At 35.0% G+C, this 23981-nt stretch overlaps 1 protein-coding gene across 3 annotated transcripts in view; it reads left to right on the forward strand.

Moving 5' to 3' along the window:
• The first annotated feature begins 1537 nt into the window (after positions 1–1537).
• Positions 1538–23981, forward strand: part of LOC133522823 (uncharacterized) — a 112633-nt gene continuing 90189 nt past the window's right edge. Inside the window, exons 1-2 of one of the 3 annotated variants that reach the window (XM_061858282.1) lie at positions 1538–2045; positions 20140–20630. In XM_061858282.1, the coding sequence (XP_061714266.1) occupies positions 20527–20630 (104 nt within the window). In that variant the 5' untranslated portion in view covers positions 1538–2045; positions 20140–20526. The remainder of the gene's footprint in view (positions 2046–20139; positions 20631–23981) is intronic. The other 2 variants (XM_061858284.1, XM_061858283.1) reach the window with 2 other exon arrangements.

Consider the following 23981-nt stretch of genomic DNA (forward strand, 5'->3'; position numbering starts at 1 on the left):
GGACATAGTTGTTGGTCATGATCCTCAGGCATGAGGGAACGACGAAGAAGAAGAAGGGTAAGAACGACTAAACTTCTATAAGTAAGTACAGTCAGCATCAAATACTATCTATTTGATAACAATGACTATGATGGCCAAAGCGACCTGATATTATTATATATCGGAACATATTTCTATTTCTAGTAATTCACGCACAATTTCGTAAAAGAGTAAAACCAAACTCGACCGTACTTTCTTACAAACTAAGTATATACTTGTAGATATAGGTATATTATAAGTGATGGTAGACCCCATATAATTGCTTCGCGCTTTTAGGCCTCCTAGCCTCATAACATAACCCCTTGATCGATCCTGCTCATGTTAGAACTTCAAAAACCTATGCCCCTTAGCTACGCCGTTACCTAATTTTATTTAAATTAGAACAAATTTACTAAATTTATCGCGGAACAAACTATAGAAAATAAAATAAAAACGAATAGCCGGGATTTGCGCCTAGCCAGCTGCATTGCAAGTTGAATGTAAGAGCCGCTCCACACTAGCGTCTTCCGAGCGTCGGCGTCTAGTCAACTCTATGGCTGCTGCTCGACGCAATTAGTCCAAAATTAAATAAAAATTAAAAAAAAAATTAGGAAAAAGAAATCTATAAATGTCAACAATTAAAAAGAAAAATTAATAAAATTATGTCATTTAAAATCAAAAAAATATCTGGAACATGACAGAATAAGACAAATAAATTATTAATTAAGAGAAAAAAGTAAAATTATTTCACTTGGAGGTATCTATTTGATGCAGTACAGTAATTGGATGTCAACTTGCGTAAAATCACAGAATTAGAAATAGTATTGTAAAATTGCCTAGGTTATCTAGCTCACAATTTATTGTATGGAAAGAAGTTCCATTCTCCTTGAATACACTTGAAGCATTCTTAGAAAGTACTTTTGCGGTTTGATAAGTGCGAAGTAATTATAATAAATGTAGAGTAGTGGTAACCGAGGTTAGATGTAACCGAGGAAAATTTCGTAGAACGACGACCACCTCGTCCTTATTAATAAATATCCCGTAAAGTTATTTCAAAATGTTTCGAATATATAGGGAAAGTGTTAAAAGGGCACGTCATTTACGGTAAATAAGGATATTTTGCTATGTAAAATGTTTACCATGGTCTATGTTCTTGTAACGAGCTAAGAATCTTGAGATTTGAGATAATTGGTCGTCTTTCGGTTATATAATGATCCTGAAGAATTTAATTCAATTGAATGGTGTAGCATGTGGTTATATAACAAATATATACATACCTGTATAGTTTAAAATTGATTTTGTTAAATTTAAATGACCTAATTAATTAAAGGGTAATTTCACACCTCGTCAATAACAATGCAATGGTGCAAAAATTTCTGTGTCAACAACATCCATTCACAACCCCTAATCTAAGGGCGCTCACATAAAAGCAGTTCCGACTAGTCGGTCGACTGATCCACTTGCGGATATACAATACGCCGTATTAGTCCAGTGGAATACCGTTAATTTACTGGTAAAATTGTTTGAAAATATTAGTCACGGTTCTAAATATTGGGAATAAAATGTGTTCCTGGATGCGTCATTGGTCGCTGGAGCTGTCGGGCGACGGGTCGGGGCGAAAGTCGGCTGGTCACACACAGCGGCCGCGCGGTTCCACGCCACAGTCTCATCTAAGCCACAGCTATGCGCACATCTTACCCATCATAGCCGAAAATTCCACATTCGAATTCCAGAGTTACGCGTGCCGGCCGACGCGAAAGTTCCGAATACGAATTTTAAATTCGCGAAACTTTTTTCCGTTATTCGATAAACGAATTTTTTTTAACACTTGACTGTTATACAGGAGGAGGCAAACGGTAAAGTTTTTAGTGTATGTAAAAGTGCATTTTGCATATTAGAGCGTTGAACTTTTTTTTTTCATTTACTTATGTGCTGTATCGTATCGGTGTGCTGAAAGATTCTGTTTGTGAAGTGTTTTATTATTAAGTGCACTTTTCTATTTGGATTTTATTTGCTCCGGAATTTGGGTTGGTTATTTTTTTATTATTTCGTTTTAATTTGTCTTGTTTTTTTTACTGATATTTACTAGTACAAACCGCATAGGTATTTAATTTCGGCTTAATTTTTTTGGCATTATTGATTAACCATTTATAATAATGTATTATTTTTTTTACAAAATTTGTAGACTATGCAAGTACAATACTAATACGATTTTAAATTTGAATACGGGTAGGCATATTGTGTCAGACATAGTTTCAGAACAATATTTTGCTTTCATGTAGCGGAGCTGCTACGAGTTGAAAGCGGTTTGTAGCAATTCTAGTCTCGGTAGTTGGTGCCTACATTACTGCTAGTGCTCGGAAAATAAACTACCCGTTACGCACCTAGGTAGTAAAATAAGTTACTACCTACAAGTAGTTATGAACATGATCCCTACTGTTCATTTTTTTTATAATAATATTTTTGTTACATTCACTTAGGGTTTGTTTCACAAACTCTGAGTAAAGTATTGGATAGATACTAAACAAATAAATTAACTGCCAGATAAAACTTAGCCATCCTGCAAAACTTAGCACTTTATCTACCAGTTAATGTTATTTCAAGATTGTGAAACGCCAGTGAAGACTTTGTTCGTCACATAAGGTGCAAGTAGATTCAGGACTTTTACTTGAACATTGTGAAACAGACCCTTAATCTCTTATAAGTATTTTCCGAATAATTAGTCAAAATTAAAAATAAGATGAAACTTTTAGCATAGGTACTAACTTTATTGCACATAAAAAATTATACAAGATCGTACGAATGGAAAACTTAAGGCTGTAAGGCATTCTTTACTAGCCAAGTGTTTTTCTGGATGGTGGTGGGCGAAAAAAAAAATTACATTTCAGGCAATATTGCCTACAAACGAACACAATGTTTCAGTTCATAAGCGGTTTTGAATGCTTCATGCAATCGGTTACTCCAATAGTTTTATGTTACATTTTATGACAGTGGGTAAAAAACGCTTTAAGGTACAGTGTGTATGATATAACCGCATACTTAAACTAGACGTAGGTTTTAGTGCTATAAAACAATTCTGAAACATTTTATAATTTAGTCTTAACTACCAGCGCATAATTAATTTTTGAAAATATTTCGAGCGGCAATATATTTCGTAAATCATGGTCACTTGTGACAGTTGTGACGTCGCGTCATTAAATGAGACGTTTTGAGTTAAAATAAATAAATACATTGCCTGCTGAATTATTTTATATGGAAAACTTTGAAAGTGTGTTCATTAAAGCGTACCCTTTGATTATGCGGTCGTATCAAAAATAAACGCGGTATATTTTTCGGAGACTTAATAATTTACTTACCTATGCCTTTGTTTTTAGAGTAGGTAAGTGCTTTTGACACTTAAGACATTTATTTATTGTTAAACCGCATGAAGGTGAACCCTTTGGAAATTACAAAAACGAAAGTTGAAAATGTCTCGAATTAGGAACCTTTGCCTTTTGCAGGTTGTACATTATATGTATAAAATAGAATGAAAACTTATTTTGTGCCTATCTATCCTGATTTTATTTTTGCGAGCATTTTGGAAACAATTATCTAAATTTTTAAATAAAATTATCTTCTATTTTAAATTATCCTCCTACATAACCACCTGACGAAGCCTGCGTTGCGGATAATTTACATACTAATTGGATTGTTTTTAAAGTAGTAATAGATATATTTTCTTTAATAAATAAAATGAAAATAGTGAATTAGTAAATAATTAGTAAAGTGTTTAATACGAGTAGAAAAAATTGGTAGTTCTCCAGATTTGTGCCTTCGTCTAAACTCCGTCAAATCATACTAAGTGTATGAAAAGTTTGAAGGAGTTGAGTCCGATCGCAGTCATATTATTTGAGAATAACTCAAATCAGCATGTTAGAAAGGTGTCGACTTGTTGTATTTTTTTGTTATACTCAAAGAAAATAATTAGTATCAAACGGGGGCTAAAGCAAAATAATATACTGTGCAACGAGGGGGGTAAGTGAAATTTTGCAAACGAGATCTTTAGATGCACGACAGCAGCAGGCTGGAGTGCATTAAAGACTCGAGTTTGCAATATTATTACCCCTGGAGTTACACACTATGTTTTCATCACACTTGAGAAAAAAAAACTCAATTTTAAGCGCAATAATTCTTGAACACGGTGACATTTCAAACATTCTTCCGCCATATTGTAATTCTTTGACAGGTTAGGCGTCGAAGGCACAGACTTATCCGGTATTAAGCCACGATTGAAATTTCTGTAAAAATATTTTAAAGGGCTATTAAATTAAGCAAATTAAATATTTTTTGGCTGCGGTTTTCTGTATGGTGGGGAACTTCCCCAGTTGGGCTCTGCTCTAGATCTGGAATGACATCCGCTGTGCTGTGCCCTACCACACAAGTGATATTCACAGTGCCCATACCCCTCTTATGAATATTAATTAGTTCAATTGTTTCAAATTAAGAAATAAACGAACAACTGGCTCGTTTTGTAGCGATATCTAAGACCGCCTGTTGTTACCTGGTTCTATTTTCCTTTAAAATTTATTTGTAGTCTTACATGTATGTAAAATGTATAATTGTTGGTGCAATAAAGAATATTAACTTACTCACTTACTCCCTCGGGAGTTATAGCTTTTTTTCCGCTATCCATAACTCCCGCGGGAACAATAAATGCCTTTGTCCTTCAGTATACCTGCATGAAATAAGATTTTTTTGAGCAAGTCTGGTGAAAATGTAGTTTTTATATTGGATGTTACACGTTTGGATCAAGGGCAAGCCTCATGAAGAAAATAATACGGCGGAAACTAGATTAAATTTTTAAGGGTAGATTCCAACCTTTACCTTACTATAGGTTAAAGTTGGCTCAATAGAAAGAAATAACGAAAAGAAAACTGAATTTCATTGCATTTGGGTTGTATGTCGTAAGCGTGCATACCAAAAGAGTGTAATTTTATTTTAATATAAAGTAGCTCATGATATAGTCGAGTAATATCATTAGCAAAATTTTCAATATACGTTTTTTTCCATATTAATTGCAAAACGATTAAACTCTTTTTATTCTGCGCGATATATGTATTTCCCGTCGCAAATTACGCGCGGCGCGCCATATCTTTTGTTCCATTCTAATGAGCGTTTTTTTTTCGGACTTACACCTCTAGAATATCTACGTGTTATTAAGGTAATTATATAATGTCTGTAATATGTTTTATATAACTTTAAAATCCTTGCGTACCTTCGTAAATGATTAAACACTAAGTGACACTATGACTATTCTTATTGAGGTAAAAATACTATTATAGTCTGACAGACCAAATTTGTCAGTAAATAAGAACAAAAAAACTATAGTCATTCCTTTCAGACAGTCCCTGAGAAAACTATACCTATGTACTACAATGTTAACTGCGAATATCATCTTTTATTACTTACGCACTACTTATTTGAGATTTATAAACTTTACCTACTCCGCTCCAGTACTGTAAGAAGGCCGAGTATGGACGCTAGTAAAAGAGAGGATAGTGAAAGAATCCCTTTGGCAGCATTTTGGGCTACGAAACCCTAAAAAGTTAGAATTGTCAGATATAAACATAAAGCAGTCAAATTATATTTGGTTGTGTCCAACTATTAAGATACAGTGGAACCTCGATAACTCGAACCTCGTTAAGACGAAATCCTAACCTGTCAAAGAAGGACAATATGGCGGAAGAATGTTGAAATACGAAACGGAGAAATGTATTCAAGAATTATTTCGCTTAAAGTTTAGTTTTTTTTCTCAAGTGTGATGTAACACGAAATAAAATGCCCTTCCCTTCAAAGCCCAAAACCTCTATAACTCGAAAAATTTTACCTCGTTAAGGCGAAGTACTCGACGATTACCTTCACGACTATCCAGAACAGTTTTTAGGGTTCCGTACCTAAAAGGTCAAACGGGACCCTATTACTGAGACTTCGCTGTTCGTCCGTCCCTCCGTCCGTCTGTCACCAGGCTGTATCTCCTGAACCGTGATAGTTAGCCAGTTGAAATTTCTACAGATTATGTATTTTTGTTGCCGCTATAACAACAAATACTAAAAACAGATTAATATAAATATTTATTTCCAATCTCGAGGTTCTCATCCAATCACCGAAGTTAAGCAACGTCGGGCGGGGTCAGTACTTGGATGGGTGACCGTTTTTATAGATAATGGTACGGAACCCTTCCTGTGCGAGTGCGACTCGCACTTGACCGGTTTTTACTTTAAGCTGGTGTATTATTACCTCTTTCATACGATAAGATCATGGTTTTACTTCTGCAACTCGAAACGTCTTTGAGACGAATAGAAACGTGTGAGAACCGCCCTAAGTCGACACCCTCTACAAGACGAAACATCGTTAACACGAAGTTTTTATCGTTTCCCTTGAGATTCGTGCTATCGAGGTTCCACTGTATCATTTTATGGACTCACGGAACAATGCAGGAATCGAACTAGCTTCCAGATTACTTACATTGAATATGTCGTCTTGCAATGAAGTTAACATACATCACTACCGAATAACAAATTCTGCTCGTAGATTCTTTAACGACAAGTATTCGCGAAAAATATATAAAAGTCAGATAGCATTGGTAGGTAAGACTTGCATCTAAAGATTCATTGCTATGGTGCTATTGAACTGAACTGCAACAACATATTTACCGTCGCACTTTCAGCAAACTCGCTTAAGAGGGAAGAATAGCTTTGCGATCCTAACGAAATAACGGTACCTTTTCTATCAAATTCCATTTCGGGAGAAAACGGTTTCCACTAACTAAATCTTAACAAATCACTTGGATTTTGATGTCGATCGCTACAGCATAATATACTCTAGGATTATAGGTTTCGCATTTTTGAAAGATATTTTTTTTCCAGTTTTGCAAATTTTGATAAAACAAGGGAACACTAACCCCTACTCATAGTGTTGTGCCGGTGAGTAAGGTTGCCAGAGTTCAACAAGGGTAGGGAGTCCTAGGGTCGGCAACGTGGCTATGGAGACTGCTTACCATTAGGCGGAACGTATGTTTGTTTGCCACCAACGTAGTATAAAAAAAGGAAAACCTATAAACCTATTTTTTCATCGTACAAAAAAATCATGGAGAATGGAATTTTTTTTGAAGTGGAATAACATTTTCTCTTTTTGTATGGACGAGTACAAGCTATTCCTCTCTCTTAAGGCCATATTCGACATCGTAAATTTTGTTATCAATTTGATATTTATATCATGTGTCGTTCTTTCTCTTGAATCGCAGCTACATGTGTGCGGCGCGATACTATCAAATTAGTTTCGTATTTTTGCTTCTGAATATGCCTTACGTTGGGTAATATAGTAATGGCCACTTGCAACCCAAGGTTAACTGGTTAAACCTGAAGTACCATGGTTACCAGTATAAATTGACATTGGGTTAACGGTTTAACCGGTTAACCCCGGGTTAGTGGGATGGGGCAAGAGGCCCTAAGACAATAAGAATCCATGATTTGCATGTGTATCTTACTACCTTTTCGTTCCAGTAAGTGCGTTTTGTCACTTATAACGTTCTTCTGGCTGCTGCGTATGGGATATTATCTCGGGAACGTTTCAAATTCGCAGTTATTTAAGTTATTCGGCGTATTAAGTTTGTGGAGCGGAGTAACGTTCTTTGAAATTGTTTTCTGATAGTGCTACGCCGCGTTGTAGCCAGCAATTACCACTGAAAGTTTCACATTTATTGAGACATCAACTCTCACTAAAAATATCTACGTAGTTATGTATTTCTGTTTGCTATGTAGATAATAATGCAATAATTATAAATGTAAGTCAGTTGCACTAGTATAAGATCTATTTTAAGGATAAATAGCGATATCTACGTTAGATTGTAGCAGATGCTTTTGGCTTGTTGTTTTATCCAATACCTATAGAGGTAAATGAATACTTGTTAAGTGCGGGTTATGACTCATCAACTTCCTCGCGTTGTCCCGGCATTTTGCCGTGGCTCATGGGAGCCTGGGGTCCGCTTGGCAACTAATCCCGAGAATTGGCGTAGGTACTAATTTTTACGAAAGCGATTGCCATCTGACCTTTCAACCCAGAGGGTAAACTAGGCCTGATTGGGATTAGTCCGGTTTCCTCACGATGTTTTCCTTCATACGACATCTTCGACTGGTAGATATCAAATGATGTTTCGTACAGTATAATTTGAAAAACTCATTGGTATGAGCCGGGGTTTGAACCCGCGACCTTCGGATTGCAAGTCGCACCCTTTTACCGCTAGGCCACCAGCGCTTCTAAGTGCGGTTTGTGAGTTTTGTGACATACGTTATATGACAGATTAGTTTCAAAACATTGGATCATAAGATAAGTTTGATATAGCAATTTTATAAATGCCATTAAAGTAAATTATACTCCCATGCACTCATATAGTGTCTTATCTTTATAAGTGCTACATGTTTTTTTTTTTGTAAAGTATGTATATTACAATAATAGAGCATTTTAATTTACATTATAGGCCGTTCAATATGACCCGAGCATTAAATACTATCGAACTACCAACTGATTTATTGTTTTAAATATGTGATCAACTTTATTTTATCAGATACAAATTTACTTCATTAATAATATATGTATCGTGTAATTACATAAGTATATCCTATACTAATTTAAAGATGCGAAATCATTGATAATAAGGCAGCGGGTGCGTTTCATTGCACAGTTATGTAAAAGGAAATTTAATGAAATTACAAATCCATGTTGCACCACCCAGTCAGGTAAAACCAGATTATTTCGAGAGATGGTCCGAACGGTCGGCTTAAGTACGAGAAAAATCGAAGTGAAGTTAAAATATGGAGGTTGTACATTTGTCCAACACTAACTTGTGAAATAAGGATCCGTTTTTTTTGTGAAATCAAATGGTATTAAAAAAATTACTCTTTAAAAAATTTTTGACAAGAGGGACACGCTATTGTTTTACTCTTCGTGCTAATATTGATACCCGAGCAAGCGAAAGATTCCAAAATTGAACCATGAGCGTAGGGAGTGAGAAAATGGACTTTTCAGCGATGCGAGGGTTTCAAGGCACGAGGCTTCAACAAACTTTGTTATCGAGTCCAACACAATTTTTGTGAAGATACCAACGTGAGGTAAAATACTAACTGTACAATCTAACAAATCATATCCAAATGAACGCTAATAAATATTTATCATTCAAAACCATAACTTAAAAGTCAATACCAGCCAACAAATTACTTTGCCACTCTTGTAGATAAAATGCCACTTTCTCATCAGTTAGTTAGTCAATATCCCTGCATACCACAGCAATATAATTTTAGTATAAAATAGCTAGTGATACAGCCGAAATCTTCCGTCGAAAGTTGCGCGCGGCGTGCCATATCTTTTGTTTCTTTCTAATTTCATGGTTTTATGACCCGCCCCCCCCTTAACGCAGACAAACTTAAATTACTACGTTAGCTACCGTAAAAGTCAGTGATTTTATAAGCCTTAAGTAAATTAAACAAGGGTGACACGTAAAACATTAACATTTTAATTTGTACTATTCTTGTACAATTAATACTAATTCAAATACGAGAATTAGCAGTTTAAGCACAAACTCCTTTACTAACAGGTATATTTTTACATTAAATGAACAATTTTCCAATTTTCCTAAACCTAGGAGTAAACAATGATACAAGTTAAAGTTATTTTTATCGGTATTTGTTCGGATTCTCCAAAGTTTCCATTCACGTCAGACTTGGTGCACCATCTATTTTCGATACGTACGTTAGCTTAATTGTCCGAGAGAGCAAAATCCTTGTTCGCCGTGTTTTCGCGAACAGTTACGGAAAGAGTACGGAAACATCAAAATACTAGCGAACGTAGCTAGCACATCACAAACATACATCTGCGGTTTTACGCTGCGCCACTACCTTTTACTATGCGAAACTTAGTACGCGGCGATGCTAGTTCAATATTTCACCATCGGCACAAACAATTTTGTGGTGGAATGCGCAGTAAAGTTCCAAAGTTGTTCCTAGTTTTTGAAATTAAACGTCAAATAGAATGATATACGTATTTTGATATTTTTAGCTTGGGAGAACGGAATAGGAAACGATGGAATTATATTGGCGGTCCATTATCGGTTCGGGGGATCTTGGGCCATTCCAGCCTTATGGCGGTGTTATCGTTTAAATGTCTGTCCACATCTGTCGCTTATAGGAAATGAGGATGCATAATCGAATTATAAATTATTAAAAACAGCCATGACAATTATTTATGAGATTTATGAGTAACGAATTTATTATTTATTTATTACTTATATAAAAATACGTCTAACCGCAAGCGGCAAGGAAATAATTGCAGATTAGGGACTTCATGACAACTAATCATTTTACATTGATACTTGGGTATTTTTAGGTGCCATAAATGATGTTGCTATAGATGGTCCTGGGTTCGAATCCCGGTAAGGGCATTTATTCGTGTGGTGAACACAGATATTTGTTCCTGAGTCTTGGGTGTTTTCTATGTATTTGTATATTATACATATATATCGTTGTCTGAGTACCCACATCACAAGCCTTCTTGAGCTTACTGTGGGGCTTAGTCAATCTGTGTAAGAATGTTTATAATATTTATTTAATTTATTTATTTATAAACATAAGTATAATTGAACTAAGTATATTTTAAGAATTTAATTAAGTAGGTAAAATTCCACAAAAAAAAACCGAACAGTACGAGTACAATGAAATTGGTCGTATCTAGCAATGTACAGTATACATACATTCCATACCTATTGTATTGTATGAAGGACTAAGCTAATAGTTAAGTCATTTGATAATTCGTTATATGACGCGTTTATTGTATTGCCTTATATCAAGAATTAAAAAGAATACTATACTACATATAATACAACAATCTCATGAAATACATCCCTACAAGCACCACCTTCTCTATATCTGTGTACGCATTACGCAATAAGCCACATTTTACGTTAGGAATTAATAATAAGAAAAAGTGTCAAATAAAACTTAGTGTTTGTTTAACGTTACTACGCCATTTTACGTCCAATGCCAAATTTCAGCTCTGAATGGAATCGTAAGGCTTTCAAACCGGGTTCATTCACGAAAATCATAATGCTCTTTGTGTCTTATCTTAGCTTTGCAGAGCCTTTTAAGAGCATTAGTAAGAATGGCTGCAACGAGGGAGATGAACTATTCCACTACCTAAAGATAACAATAAAATACTGCCTACTTAAGATGAATAGACGTAATTGTCATTGTGGAAACAATACCTTTTCTTATTGGTTTAGTAACTTTATGTATATTTCTTTTGCACGGCTTGCACCCTAAACGACTTGATGCAAATTATATTTTAGTAAGATCAATGAATGTGTATAGTAGTCAATATAATTGAGTCCAACCTTAATGAGGTTACATTGTTTTATCTTTAAGGCCATATTCAGTATCCATCATCACATCAGCTCGATAAAAAAAAATGATGGTCCATACTTACATATTGCATTGTAACTGGAATTGCATGCATTTTAAATGGAAGCCTTAACCATGAAACAAAAGCTTATATTAACTTAGAAATTGATTCAACAAAATCCTCTTTCAATACTTAAAAACTTTTTTTTTTATTCCTCTTCAAGCTTAAACAGCTGAATCGAGTTGAAATTTGGTATAGAGATAGCAGGGATCGGAAACCGGTATTTCTTGTATGGGAACGAAAACGGTATTTTTTCGTTCTTTGTTAATTACTTCATTTCTAATTAGGCAATCTAATAATACGAAGTCGTTATCTGAAAACACAACTGAGTCCTACATTTAGAGTATAAAATAAACCAAAATATATGGTTATTTCGATGTTTTTGCAAAAAACCGGTTCCGATCCCTGAGAGATAGTTTGAGTCCCGGGAACGAATATAGGAAAGTTTTTATCCCAAAAATCATATCTTAAGGGTGTGAAAAGGGGGGGTGAAAGTTTGTATGGGGAATGAATAACTGCTGGACAGATTTAAATGAAATTTGGAATAATCTACATTATTGATTTAGTTGAAAATTATACCAAACGTGACTTAGAACCTAATCTTAAACAGTTAATAAGCCGAAGCTGAAACTGAACCGAATCATGAAAAAGCTGGGTAGCTTTACTTTTTTAATACATCTTAGGAACACAAAGATTAATTCTGTCATAGGAACCTTTGGTTCAGAGAAAGCCGTATTTGGTCTTTTTATGCCGTGTGCAAACGCAACTATAGCGGCATAAAAGCGGCAAATTAAAAAAAATGTAGGCGCGAAAGGTTATTGTCCCTTATAAAAAAATTGAAATTAGCACCTTTTTCTACTTACAAACTTGTTTGATCGACTATAATAATGAATCTTTGTAATTCAGCTTACAGGGAGGGGAATATTCAGTAGGTATCGGACTGTTTTGCATTTGCACAACAAAAATATTAAACAATGTTCTTTACCAAATTGTAGCCATTATATCGTTTTCTGAATTAATCATATGACATTAATATGCCTTTAAGGTGTTTAGCTTTCGGTGACCAATTTCTAGAATACATTTTTGATATGTTTTTTTGTTCAGTTCGCTCTAACAGTGATGTAGATTTAGTTTTAAATTTGGCGTGTCTGTGTAATAGATATTTTTTAAAGTTTAATAAGGAAAATTGTACACTAGTACTGTAAACCCGGATTTACTGCGTGACAAATAAATGTATACCTAGTTTATTTGCAAGAAGCACTTAAAAGGTGAATTATTTTAACTTACCGTGGCCAAGTGGATGCTGAAGTGGTTTATACTTAAATTAAGATGTGGTTTCATTTGAAGCGGTTATGTAGCAAACAAGTTTAAATACTAATGTTATATATATATAATATTAGTCGTGTTTGTTAAGGTTTATGAAAAGTACAGGTACTTGTAGCTTGTTTGTAAACACTTTATTTTGCGTAAAAGAGGTTAAAATAAAATTAACATAACAGCAGTTTTTGGAATATTTTGCGTTTAAAAAAAACACTTTATTTTGAAAGTAAAAAACGTGATATTAAGTTGTGTAGATATAAATTTATTTACATCGTTTAGCATAAGAATCAAATGTCCAATAGAAACAATGATAACGACCTACGCTAGTACTCCTGCAATCTAATATAGCCTGTTCTCGCTGCAATTTTAGCTCCAGCCTTACGTTACCAAAGGACAGGAAAAATATTTTATTTTATTTGGAAAAATCTTGAGAAGCACTTGTCTAATTATATATTTGTTATGAAATGGAGATGCCAAATATTAAAAACTCGTCCGTAAATAACGTATGTTTTTCTAAGAAGTATGTTTTGATTCATTTTAGTACATATTTTGCACTCATTTTCCGTATAAAAAAATTGTTATTATTAGTCTGAGACAGCGATCTGGCACTAAGTCTACCTGTTGCACTTACTAAACAACTTAATTTTACTTAACTAAACAAAAACATTGGCATACATAATGAATAAATGTAGTTTAAGACTACAAACTATACTCAGGCGTCCATAGGTTATGGTGACTGCTTACCATTAGGCGGGCCCAATGCTTGTTTGACACCGACGTGGTATAAAAAAACCTCTAAGCCCATACTGGCTGACGTCTTCGATTACTATCGTAACATAATAATCCTGTTGCAAGAAAGAAAAATGCATATGAATAAAGTTATTGACAATTAATCTTATGGACAAAAAAGTTTTTGTACAATTAATATGGGCTAGGTGCATTCTGTTAGGAAGCTATTTTCTCTAAATTAGGGACTGTAGTAGTTAAACATGGATAGGGATACCGAGCTGGCAATTTGTCTCACTGAGATATGTAACTAAGACATACTCATAAGTACTGTACTTTCCTCAAAAACAATAGGTATTTCATTTCATTTATTCATAAACAATTATATATTGTGTTTGAATGATACATTATAAATTAAATAAATCATGCCTATTTACAATTCATTACAATTTTACCATAATACCTAATAATCATAATACATAGCTTATTATTAAAACTAATTAAAATACATAGAACAATAAAATTACAATATGTCGAAAACCAATAAAATGTATCCATAATTAACATTGAATAACACGTAAAACTCATAATCATAATCATAAATCTTTATTTGCAATAGATATAGTGCTAACAGATCTTAGGCTAATATATACAGGTCCATATATCTAGACTTAAATAAGTCATGCAAATTTTACATTTTTAGCTTACTTGCTAATAACCTATTAAATACTTCCATTAGCAAAATATTCAGTGGTACTATAAAAACATTTGTTAACCAGCCAAGTAAAAAGTTTGTGCCTTAATTTTTTGAGGGGTAGTTCCTTTAATTACTCTGGCAAATGATTGAATATCTTAATACACATGGCATAACAATTTCTACCCCTCATTGCAGTGTGCATTTTTGGAAGCACAAGTCTATCTGGATATCGCGTATTAATGTTTGTTATATATCTTTTTTTCATCAACACGATAACGATCACGATAGTAATTTTTTTCCAATAAATATACTTTCAGCTTCGATTTGAATATCTTATGATATGTCATACTCGTAGAAATTCGATAGGCAATTTACTGAACAACTTCAATTTATGTAGAACCTTTGCTCAACATACGGACACTGCTAAACTGGGGATGGGGCCGCGGAGCAGGCCCGACGCGTAGTATCCACTCCTGTGACTCCTCGGACTCACTTTGCCGGACTAGGCCGGCAATGTTATATGAAAATCTATTGCAGGCGCGTTTCACTAAGAGCAACATGATTTGCTTGACATTTTCGCGCATGTTTGCTTACATGCTTATTGTTTTTACCCTTAAAGTTAAATTGTACGCCGAAGAGCATGTCACACGGAAACACCTACTTACTTAAAATTAGATACCTACCCACATACATAGATAATATATCTCACAAGTACCATGACTTTCAAATTGCAAACAACACGTCCCTAAAAAGTAAAAAAAAGACCACCCACATGACAAAATCGCTTAACCAATTGAATTGTTACCGTTTAAGACATTTAAATGGAAACCGCTTTAACCGTTGCTCAATATTTAAATGTTCAAGCTATAAAAGTAGCCATTAAAAGATATATGCAGTTGGCATTTTAACGAAAAAAAGGTAAATATTGGTGCAGTATGAAGTGGGAAATCTTGTAACTGTTTGTATTAGGTACTAGTTATTGATATATTACATACATCTATGCGACATTTATATGTGAAACATTAAGGATGCAATTATAGTTAGTCGTTCACCTAATGCGCGGTCACTGAAGAATAGGGGAATAGCAGATATGAGTCTGCCAGGCAAACGATATTGTTCGATATACGGCAAATGATCATAATTCGACCATACAGCAGAATTATCGAAATTAAACTGTCGTGAGACATAGTAACATTAAATTATCGTAACATTAACTAATCGAAGCGAAGCACGGCCGTCGTAAACGCTGCTCGCATTGTGAGTGCTTGAGTAAGGAGACCTATAGGCTCTCCGAAACATGTCGCGCGAGTGACTAAAAACACGTGAGTGCAAAATTAGTTTAATATAGCGGAATGTTTCACAATATCCAAGTAAAGTATTGGATAGCTAATTAACAAATAAATTAACTGGCACATAAAACGTCCTGCAAAACTTGGCACTTTTTCTACCAGTTAAGCTTATTTGAAGATTGTGAAACGCCAACGATGACTTTATTCGTCAGATATGTGGCACGTAGCTTATTATAAGGACTTTACTTGGACATTGTGAAATAGGCCCTTAACCTATTACTTTGGTAGTGAGTGATACACCTGATATTGTAGGTATCGATACCTAGACCGGTAACAGTCCCGGGTTCGAATCTTATGTGATTTGCATGATTAAGTATTTTTTCTTGTAACACTTATTTAAGCATTTTTAATTTATGCATATCGTCTATAGACTAGACAGTCTTTGAGCGTAGCTTTTGAAGACCGGTCTGGCCTAGTGGGTAGTGACTCTGCCTGTGAAGCCGATGGTCCTGGGTTCGAATCCCTATTTGTGTGATGGGCACAGATATTTGTTTCTGAGTCATGGACTTTTTTTATGTATTTAAGTATTTGTATATTATATATATCGTTGTCTGGGTACTCACAACACAAGCCTTCTTCTTCTTGAGTTTACCGTGGGCTAAATTAACTAAATCCCACAGTAAGCTCAATAAGGCTTGTGCTGTGGGTACTTAGACAACGATATATATATAATATATAGATATTTACAAATACTTATATAGATAAAAGACACCCATGACTCACAAACAAATATCTGTGCTCATCACACAAATAATAAATAATAAATATTATAGGACATTATTACACAAATTGACTAAATCCCACAGTAAGCTCAATAAGGCTTGTGTTGAGGGTACTTAGACAACGATATATATAATATATAAATATTTATAAATACTTACATAGAAAACACCCATGACTCAGGAACAAATATCCATGCTCATCACACGAATAAATGCCCTTACCAGGATTTGAACCCGGGACCATCAGCTTCGTAGGCAGGGTCACTACCCACTAGACCAAACCGGTCGTCAAATAAATGCCCTTACCAGGATTTGAACCCGGGACCATCGGAGGCAGGGTCACTACCCACTAGGCCAGACAGGTCGTCATATTTATTTATTTAAATACAAAAAAAAACTTACTTTGCTATGAGTACATTTTATTTAGTTGCTTTTAACCCTTAAACTATTTGACATTCCTTTCTAGTCATTCGATTTCGAAGCGTAAGCGTTTCTTATTGTAGATATGCGTATGATGGCAAGTATGTTGCTGCTAGGAACTAAGGCGAAATTTCATAGTGGAAGCATAAACTTAGTTACATATGTGCAACCACCATCAGTATTATATAGACTTGATTGCCACTTTGTGACTAATTCATGATAGTGGTCCGTTTTTACAGACCTTATTATGATGAATTTTATTACACTTTTCCTGCATCCCCCCCTATTCCTCCATGCATTTCCCGTAACACTAGCGATACACTACGGCGCACGGCCATGATGTACTCTTTTTATAAGTTCTGTTGCAACGTAAAACTCTATCGCGTTATTTAAGCAAATAACTAAGCATTGTGTGGGTCTATGCGTGTCAATTCTATTTCTACTTTAAGTACGTTTCACTATCTTTACGTCTTTACTAGTCGAGTTCCTCGATCGATGTGGATATCCATATGACAATGATTAAGCGTTAAGGTGCAGTAGGTTCAAAGAGCAGAGTTTTTGAATAGTCGTAGTGCTTTTTTAGATCAGAATACGGCTGCCAATAATTTAAGCAATCTTTAGGCCTTGCTCGAGGGACTCTATCGATTAGAATCCAGAGTTTTTCACTTTTGCTCGATAGAAAAAAATAACGAACATAGGTCTATAATGCGTTTTAAAAAATTGTAACGAACTTTGCACAAAATCGAAAAATATGAAAATTGCTTCTAAAAATCGGCAATATCATGTTTGAGGGAACTTACTCGTACCGATTACATTTTTTTACACGTACAAACAACTAAAATTTAAAAATATGATATCCTCGCTCCCGGGCCCGCATATCCATCTCGCTCACGCTTGCTCAGTGAGGGTGAGATAAGAACACGAACTTACTGGGCTTTAAGTAGTTTCTCATAGATTTCAGTAGTTAACGTTCGAAAATTATGGACTAAAACCTGTAAATAATCAAGCGGTCCGTGTTCTCGCATAAACTTAACTAGTTCTCAAATTTTCACCTATTGTAACCCATCGGCTATTGCGGGACAGAAAGCTAGTAAAATATAAATGAGTGGAGAGTTTTTCATTGCATATGAATATGCAGGGGCATTATTGCAATCGGTCACCGAACGTAAGCGAGGCAAACATTCAGTGAACCAGTATAAATGCACACTTCGTTAACGTGTGATTTTACAAATATAGTCACAATATCGGTGGGTAACCTAAGCGATCGACTCTGTAAGCAATCGGAATAAAAGGCCAGACCGCTACGCCGTCTAATCGTTCGGCAAACAGCCACGGTTGCATTCTACGTGTGGTCTTGTACCACAAGTGTGAATAATACAAGGAAGTAGAGAGCGTGGAAGTGAAGCCAATCTTCACTGTACGTGGGGTACATTTATTTAATATATTAAATTAGGTCACGTTTACGGTTTAAGGTAGATCGCAGAGCGGTTTTTTTAATCGTTCATAATGTCTTCACCGTCTAAGCAAATATTTTAGCGAAGTAGTATTATTTGAGTAATACATATTTATTAAAGACAGTAACGTAGTTGTACAGTAGTTGTTGCAAAAATGAAATTGGTGTTATATACGGATTAACGACGAACATAACGTAACTACAAGAGTTCCATCTTTGCCATTTCCATTAGTAAATTGTCCTCCACTTCCTAAAAGGTACAGTAAGACCGTTTCATGCCTCACGTAGTATAGTTCTTTCGTTTTCTCTTTGCTGAATAATAAAGAATGTTTGTATTGTACCTATTGTATATTAAAAATGCGTAAGTTATTCAACATTGTCCTTACGCTCGCGACTTCCTTCCTGGCGCATCCAGCGGCGCGCGCTCATTGTACGAGTCAACTTTAAACCAAAAGTACCTGAGATCCGCACTCAGGACCTTCACCTTTATTTATGCACACTCCAGCAGAATCACCCTTTGCGACGCCCGACTCATGGAAGCAAGAAAGCATTCAAAATGATTTATTGTAAATGGTTTCTACATTGTTGGCTAAAATAATAAGAGCCGCCTCTGCATTGCTGTTCTAAATTCGATATTTTATTGTTATTTTTTCCTTTGCTTGAAGCCGATATGGTCAGGTTAAGATTTAATTTGCAACCCCATTATAATGTCGGCAGTGTTATGAGTCAGCGTTATATTTTCTTGAATTCTCGCTACTCTGTACGAATAACTCGGAGACTTGCGGTTTACTTATTTGAACGCCTTAAAATTAAATAATATTACTATGTTGATGGTTGCTAGGCTATTTTCTAAGTACATATTTATAGATAAATACTAACCCCCTTATTCATAAACATGTACTAAAGTTACGATGTTGCTAATCATCGTTTGTTCCTTTCCATCATACCAATACGTCGGAAAGGGACAAACGATGATTAGCAGAATCGTAACTTTAGTACACGTTTATGAATAAGGGGGTAAGAACATAGCCCGATAATAAAATCCATATCTTTGCTGATTTTGACGCATTTAGAAAATTGCATATTGCTATATCAGTTTGCGATGTCTATATTATAACAGTACACTGTACAGTCAGCTACATAAATACCATTTATACATATAAATCTCTCTATTCCTGTTAGTGGCGCACTAATGATGGAGCGTCTACCTCAACGTCTGCCTGCATGAGTCTAAACAATAATATATAATTATATTTTGGTAGCTTCAATCACAATGGCCAGATAATTAGTGCGTACACCGCAGTCGTAAAGGTGGAAGGAGACCATAGCCCCGCTGAATGAGATATCCGAGGCCAAATAAAAACGGTGAAAGCACAGTAGGACTTGCGGGTGGCTTTGTCCAATACACAATGGCAAGTCTCTGATGCGATTGACGCTTCGACTTCGGAGGTGTTACCAGAATTAGTGGCCCATTATTGCTTTAAAGGGCCCATAGTAAAGCAGAATGCAGATAACAATAATTAGCTTGGACGCAGCAAAAAGTGACATAAATCCCGCATAATAAGTCCTATGCTGCAAAAAATCTCGTCCGAGCTTACCTGGACTGCAGTTTTTTGCATGAAGCAGAATGAACGTGGACCGACATAATAAACACCTCAATTCCTAGCAGAGGCATTGTTTAATGACTTCTCTGTTGTGATATTGCACAATTCTCGGCCGACTTTTGTTTTTTTGAGTCGAGGTTGCGAGGGGAGTAAAAACTTTTTTGTATGTCTTAGTAGCGTATAAACAAAAGGGACACAGGTTTCTGTAGAGGTGTGATTTATTTACGACCACGTTTAGAGCCCCGTGTGTCCAAGTTTGGGTGGCTTCGTCGCGCGAACTCCCAGAACAAAATAAAAACATAGATTTCATGTCTTGCGTAATCGTGATTTTCCTTTGTTGCAGGAACAATATGGACATCGACCACTCGACCTGTACCAGATCGAGCGCTGTTAATTAAATTTCTTTAAATACACCCGGTATTTTTTAAACCGTCATAAATACAAAGATGCTGGGGTGTGCTCTGAGAAGAGTTCCCTCCGTGTCTGCCGCCTGCCCGAAGACCATCAACTTCAGCACGGCTGACGACAGCCGTTGCTTAGACAAGTAGATGACCGAACGAATAAACTTTAATAAGCAACAGTTTTGGCCTTAACTAATTAAATTCGATCGCAATCCGAAACAGAACTAGTCACAATAAAATAAAGATCCATAGCAAATATTAAGTTACCATAGTTATCGGGGGTAGTCTGTGCGCTCGGGCGGGTGCTGGGTAGGTACCACTGCGGTGGTATGCTTTATATTGCATCTTGTGTCGACTGTGCGCTCACTGGTCGCTACGTCACGTGGCTTCCCGGCGCGCGACTTCAGTGCTGGATGCTACTAACTGTATACACGTAAGTACTTCTACATTTCCTGCTAGTTTTATTAGAGGAATCATTTGAAGCATCGGTACAAAGGAGAGAATGGCACCCATAAATTATTTGTCGTGAGAAAAAATATAAACTTCAAAAGCCTGTCTATAGGTATCAAGTTCAGTTTATGGCAAAATTGGTCTTAAGGACGGATTGACATTTGCAGATGGCAGCTGTTACCACGACTATCGTATAGTAAATACACTAATATGGCTATGGTAATAACCATTATTATACTGGTGCAGAGTATTTGCCATGAAGCATCTTAATTACGAAACGCTTAAATATTTATGTGGCTCGTAGGTACATAGTTACCTAGAGTGAACTAGGTATTAATGGCCTTTACGATCGTAGAGTTTACATATCTAGTTGCCATTTACTCGTGAATTTGCTAATATTTCAATAATCAACATACAATATTGTATACTACACATAAAACTTGGATATTCATTAGCATTATTTGACTACCTACTGTAAAGTACCCATAATTTTTCATCGAAGGTCACAATAGTTAAATTAATGTATAGATACATATTTGTAAGGTTTTACTGTCAAGTATTCTAATTAGTTGCTAAATCATTAAAGTAATGGTCAATGTTCGACTTTTGTAGACTGTTAATCGTAATTAATTGTCTGCGATTAAAATATTACTTATATTGCTATTAAAACAGACTACTTCGATAATTTATTCAGGATTAAGTAAATTTGTAATTTAATGCCTTGTTAACAGTTCAAATGGTTCTATTTTGCGCGAAGTCATTTTAATTTTACATCTTATTTCCTTATGATAAATTAAACAATTATTTCATTATTATGTAGAGTAGAACGTAGGATGTGATATTTTAGGTAGCTATATTTTTATTGTGCCATCTTCATTTCAGGAGTAGGTAAAATACAATTATTTACCTTTACCGTATTAGGCGTGTTTCACTATTAATTGAATTGTTTACTAAGCAATTAAGTTTGCACAGATGTTTCCCAATGCGAGGTTGGAAATCTAATTCCAATCAGAATCTTGGGGAGGCTAGAACTAATATGTATGCAAATAAATTCTCATCTACATAACAAAAGCATATGTTACGGATTTCGTGTCTCGCAGCTAAGATTTGTTAGGCTCAGTATGTGAAAAGTTTTTTGTAACAATACGCTTGTGTCATGGATAGAGCAAATCAGTCAGTGACTTCAGCAATTGTTCTGCAATATATATGTCTGAAGGAAACGTAACAGCAAATTAACAACACTGTCATTTGACCATAAGACAGACAGTTTTATTGGTTGACAACAAAAAAGATCACTAAGTAACACACATATTGAGTAAAAATCTGTCAACATTTTGTGGAGAACTTACGCAAATTCTTATAAGATTCATTTTATGAACACACAAATGTTAGAAGAAGTGACTGATTGGCAAGTTCCTGCTAGTGTATATTTTCTACCCAGTGACAATCGGCTTGTTAATTTTCACGCATAATTTTACCAGTACTAAATGTACATTTAATGGTCAGAGAACATTCCGCTAACACTTAGTACTCAAACCTATTCTATTCTACTATTATACACATTGCCGCGGGCGTTTGTCAAACATGTGCAAATATTTCGCGCTATTACTATATCACAATAGACGCTTATGAAAATAACCGGTTACGAAGCAATATGAAAAAAAACATGGAAAAGGTAAAGATCAAAAGGAGGTTTTGATGTTATTATAGGCCTTGAGTTTCAAAGGTCGCGTGTGTAAATGTTAACATTTTAGGAATGCTTAAACAAAACTGACAATTATGTTAGCCAATATTTTATAAGCCGTAACTGGTGATGAAATACGAATCTTACTAAAAATTCGCTTCTCTAGACATGAAAAAATATATTTTGGCGTCCCGAAATATCATGTTTAATAAACATTTAATTCAATGTGTCTTCTTTAATTAAATATGTGATCTTCAACGCAGCGAAAAAAATCTGTATTTTTTTGCCTAACCAAGTCGTCTAGGTCACACAGAAGACAATAATGGCCGAGTGGGAGGCGCATTGTTTGGACATCACCTCGAGTAGAGACCGCCAAAATGTAACCCGCTAACGAATAACGAATAAAAATATATATTTCTAGCAACATAAATTAAAAATGTCAAGATTATTGTTGTATGAAAGTAATAGTAGGAATTAAATTATTCACCAACTAAGTAGTCGGGAATATTTTGACAAAAAGGTGTATAAAATTTGTAATAAAGCATATTTAATAGTCTGCATTTTTCCTCTTAACGATTAGTCGCATGATTAGACATCTTAGGTTTTTATTAGGGTGAAAGAGATTGAGTATATCTGTTTCGCAACTTCGTCCACGAAGAGGTTGATTTCCTAATACTTATTAAGTGATATTTAAGGATCTATATTGTTTATTCATTATTTATTTTTTATGGCATTTATGAAATCGTTTTTGATTTATTAGAATAAATATTTATTCAAACAATACCTCTCTGATTACGACGACAGCTCGCATTACATTGCTGTGATTACAACAGAGACGTCTAGACACCTTCGTAAGCTGTTTTTTAGGGTTCCGTATTACGTTTGGTTATTAATTATACTTATTATTTAAAGTAAGGAAATACATTAGTCATAGTACATTTATGCGGTAACATCAGCGCACGTTCATTGTTTTATTTTACAAAAATCGTTCCATGTGGCTTTGACATGGTTTTCATCGCATTTTGCAAAAGTGCAAGCAGTTCGTGGTCTAGCTAATAGGTAAACCCAAGGGACAAGGATAAATGTACCATTTGTTTTTTAGTTAAAATATTAAGTTATTTGCCACTTTGCGTTAATCCAAAATACATCAATTTACGTATTTTTTAAAGCTATTACTTTTTTCCAGAAATCTATCATAAAAATCAACATATTTACGTGTTATTTTATAAAAACAAATATAATTATACTCCTCAATTGAACTTCCTTTTTATATTACAGAAATATCTTATGGTATTTCAGACCTCGGTATAAAATTAATTATAATTGTTCGTATTGTTGGCTTGTAATGTAATAGAAATTAAATGTTTCAGAACCCTTCTCACAAGACTGCTACTGTTTATTGCCTACAAGAATTTCAACGGCGAATTTATCACGTTCGAATTTTTATTATTACGCGTCAGATCGACATGAGATACTTACTGGTTTGGGAGTTCGGGTATTGTCTTTTTGTTTCTCGGTAGTCGTAATAAGTATGGCAACATACCTTGTATGTTTAAAGGACCGACTATACAGGCACATAACGAAGCTGCAGCGTATACGCAGATGCTTTTTCGCCATTTGTAATTGTATCTGCGCTGCGTTACGGGTAAC

Source organism: Cydia pomonella, chromosome 11 (genome assembly GCF_033807575.1).
Source record: "Cydia pomonella isolate Wapato2018A chromosome 11, ilCydPomo1, whole genome shotgun sequence".
In the NCBI taxonomy this organism is placed as follows: Eukaryota; Metazoa; Arthropoda; class Insecta; order Lepidoptera; family Tortricidae; genus Cydia; species Cydia pomonella.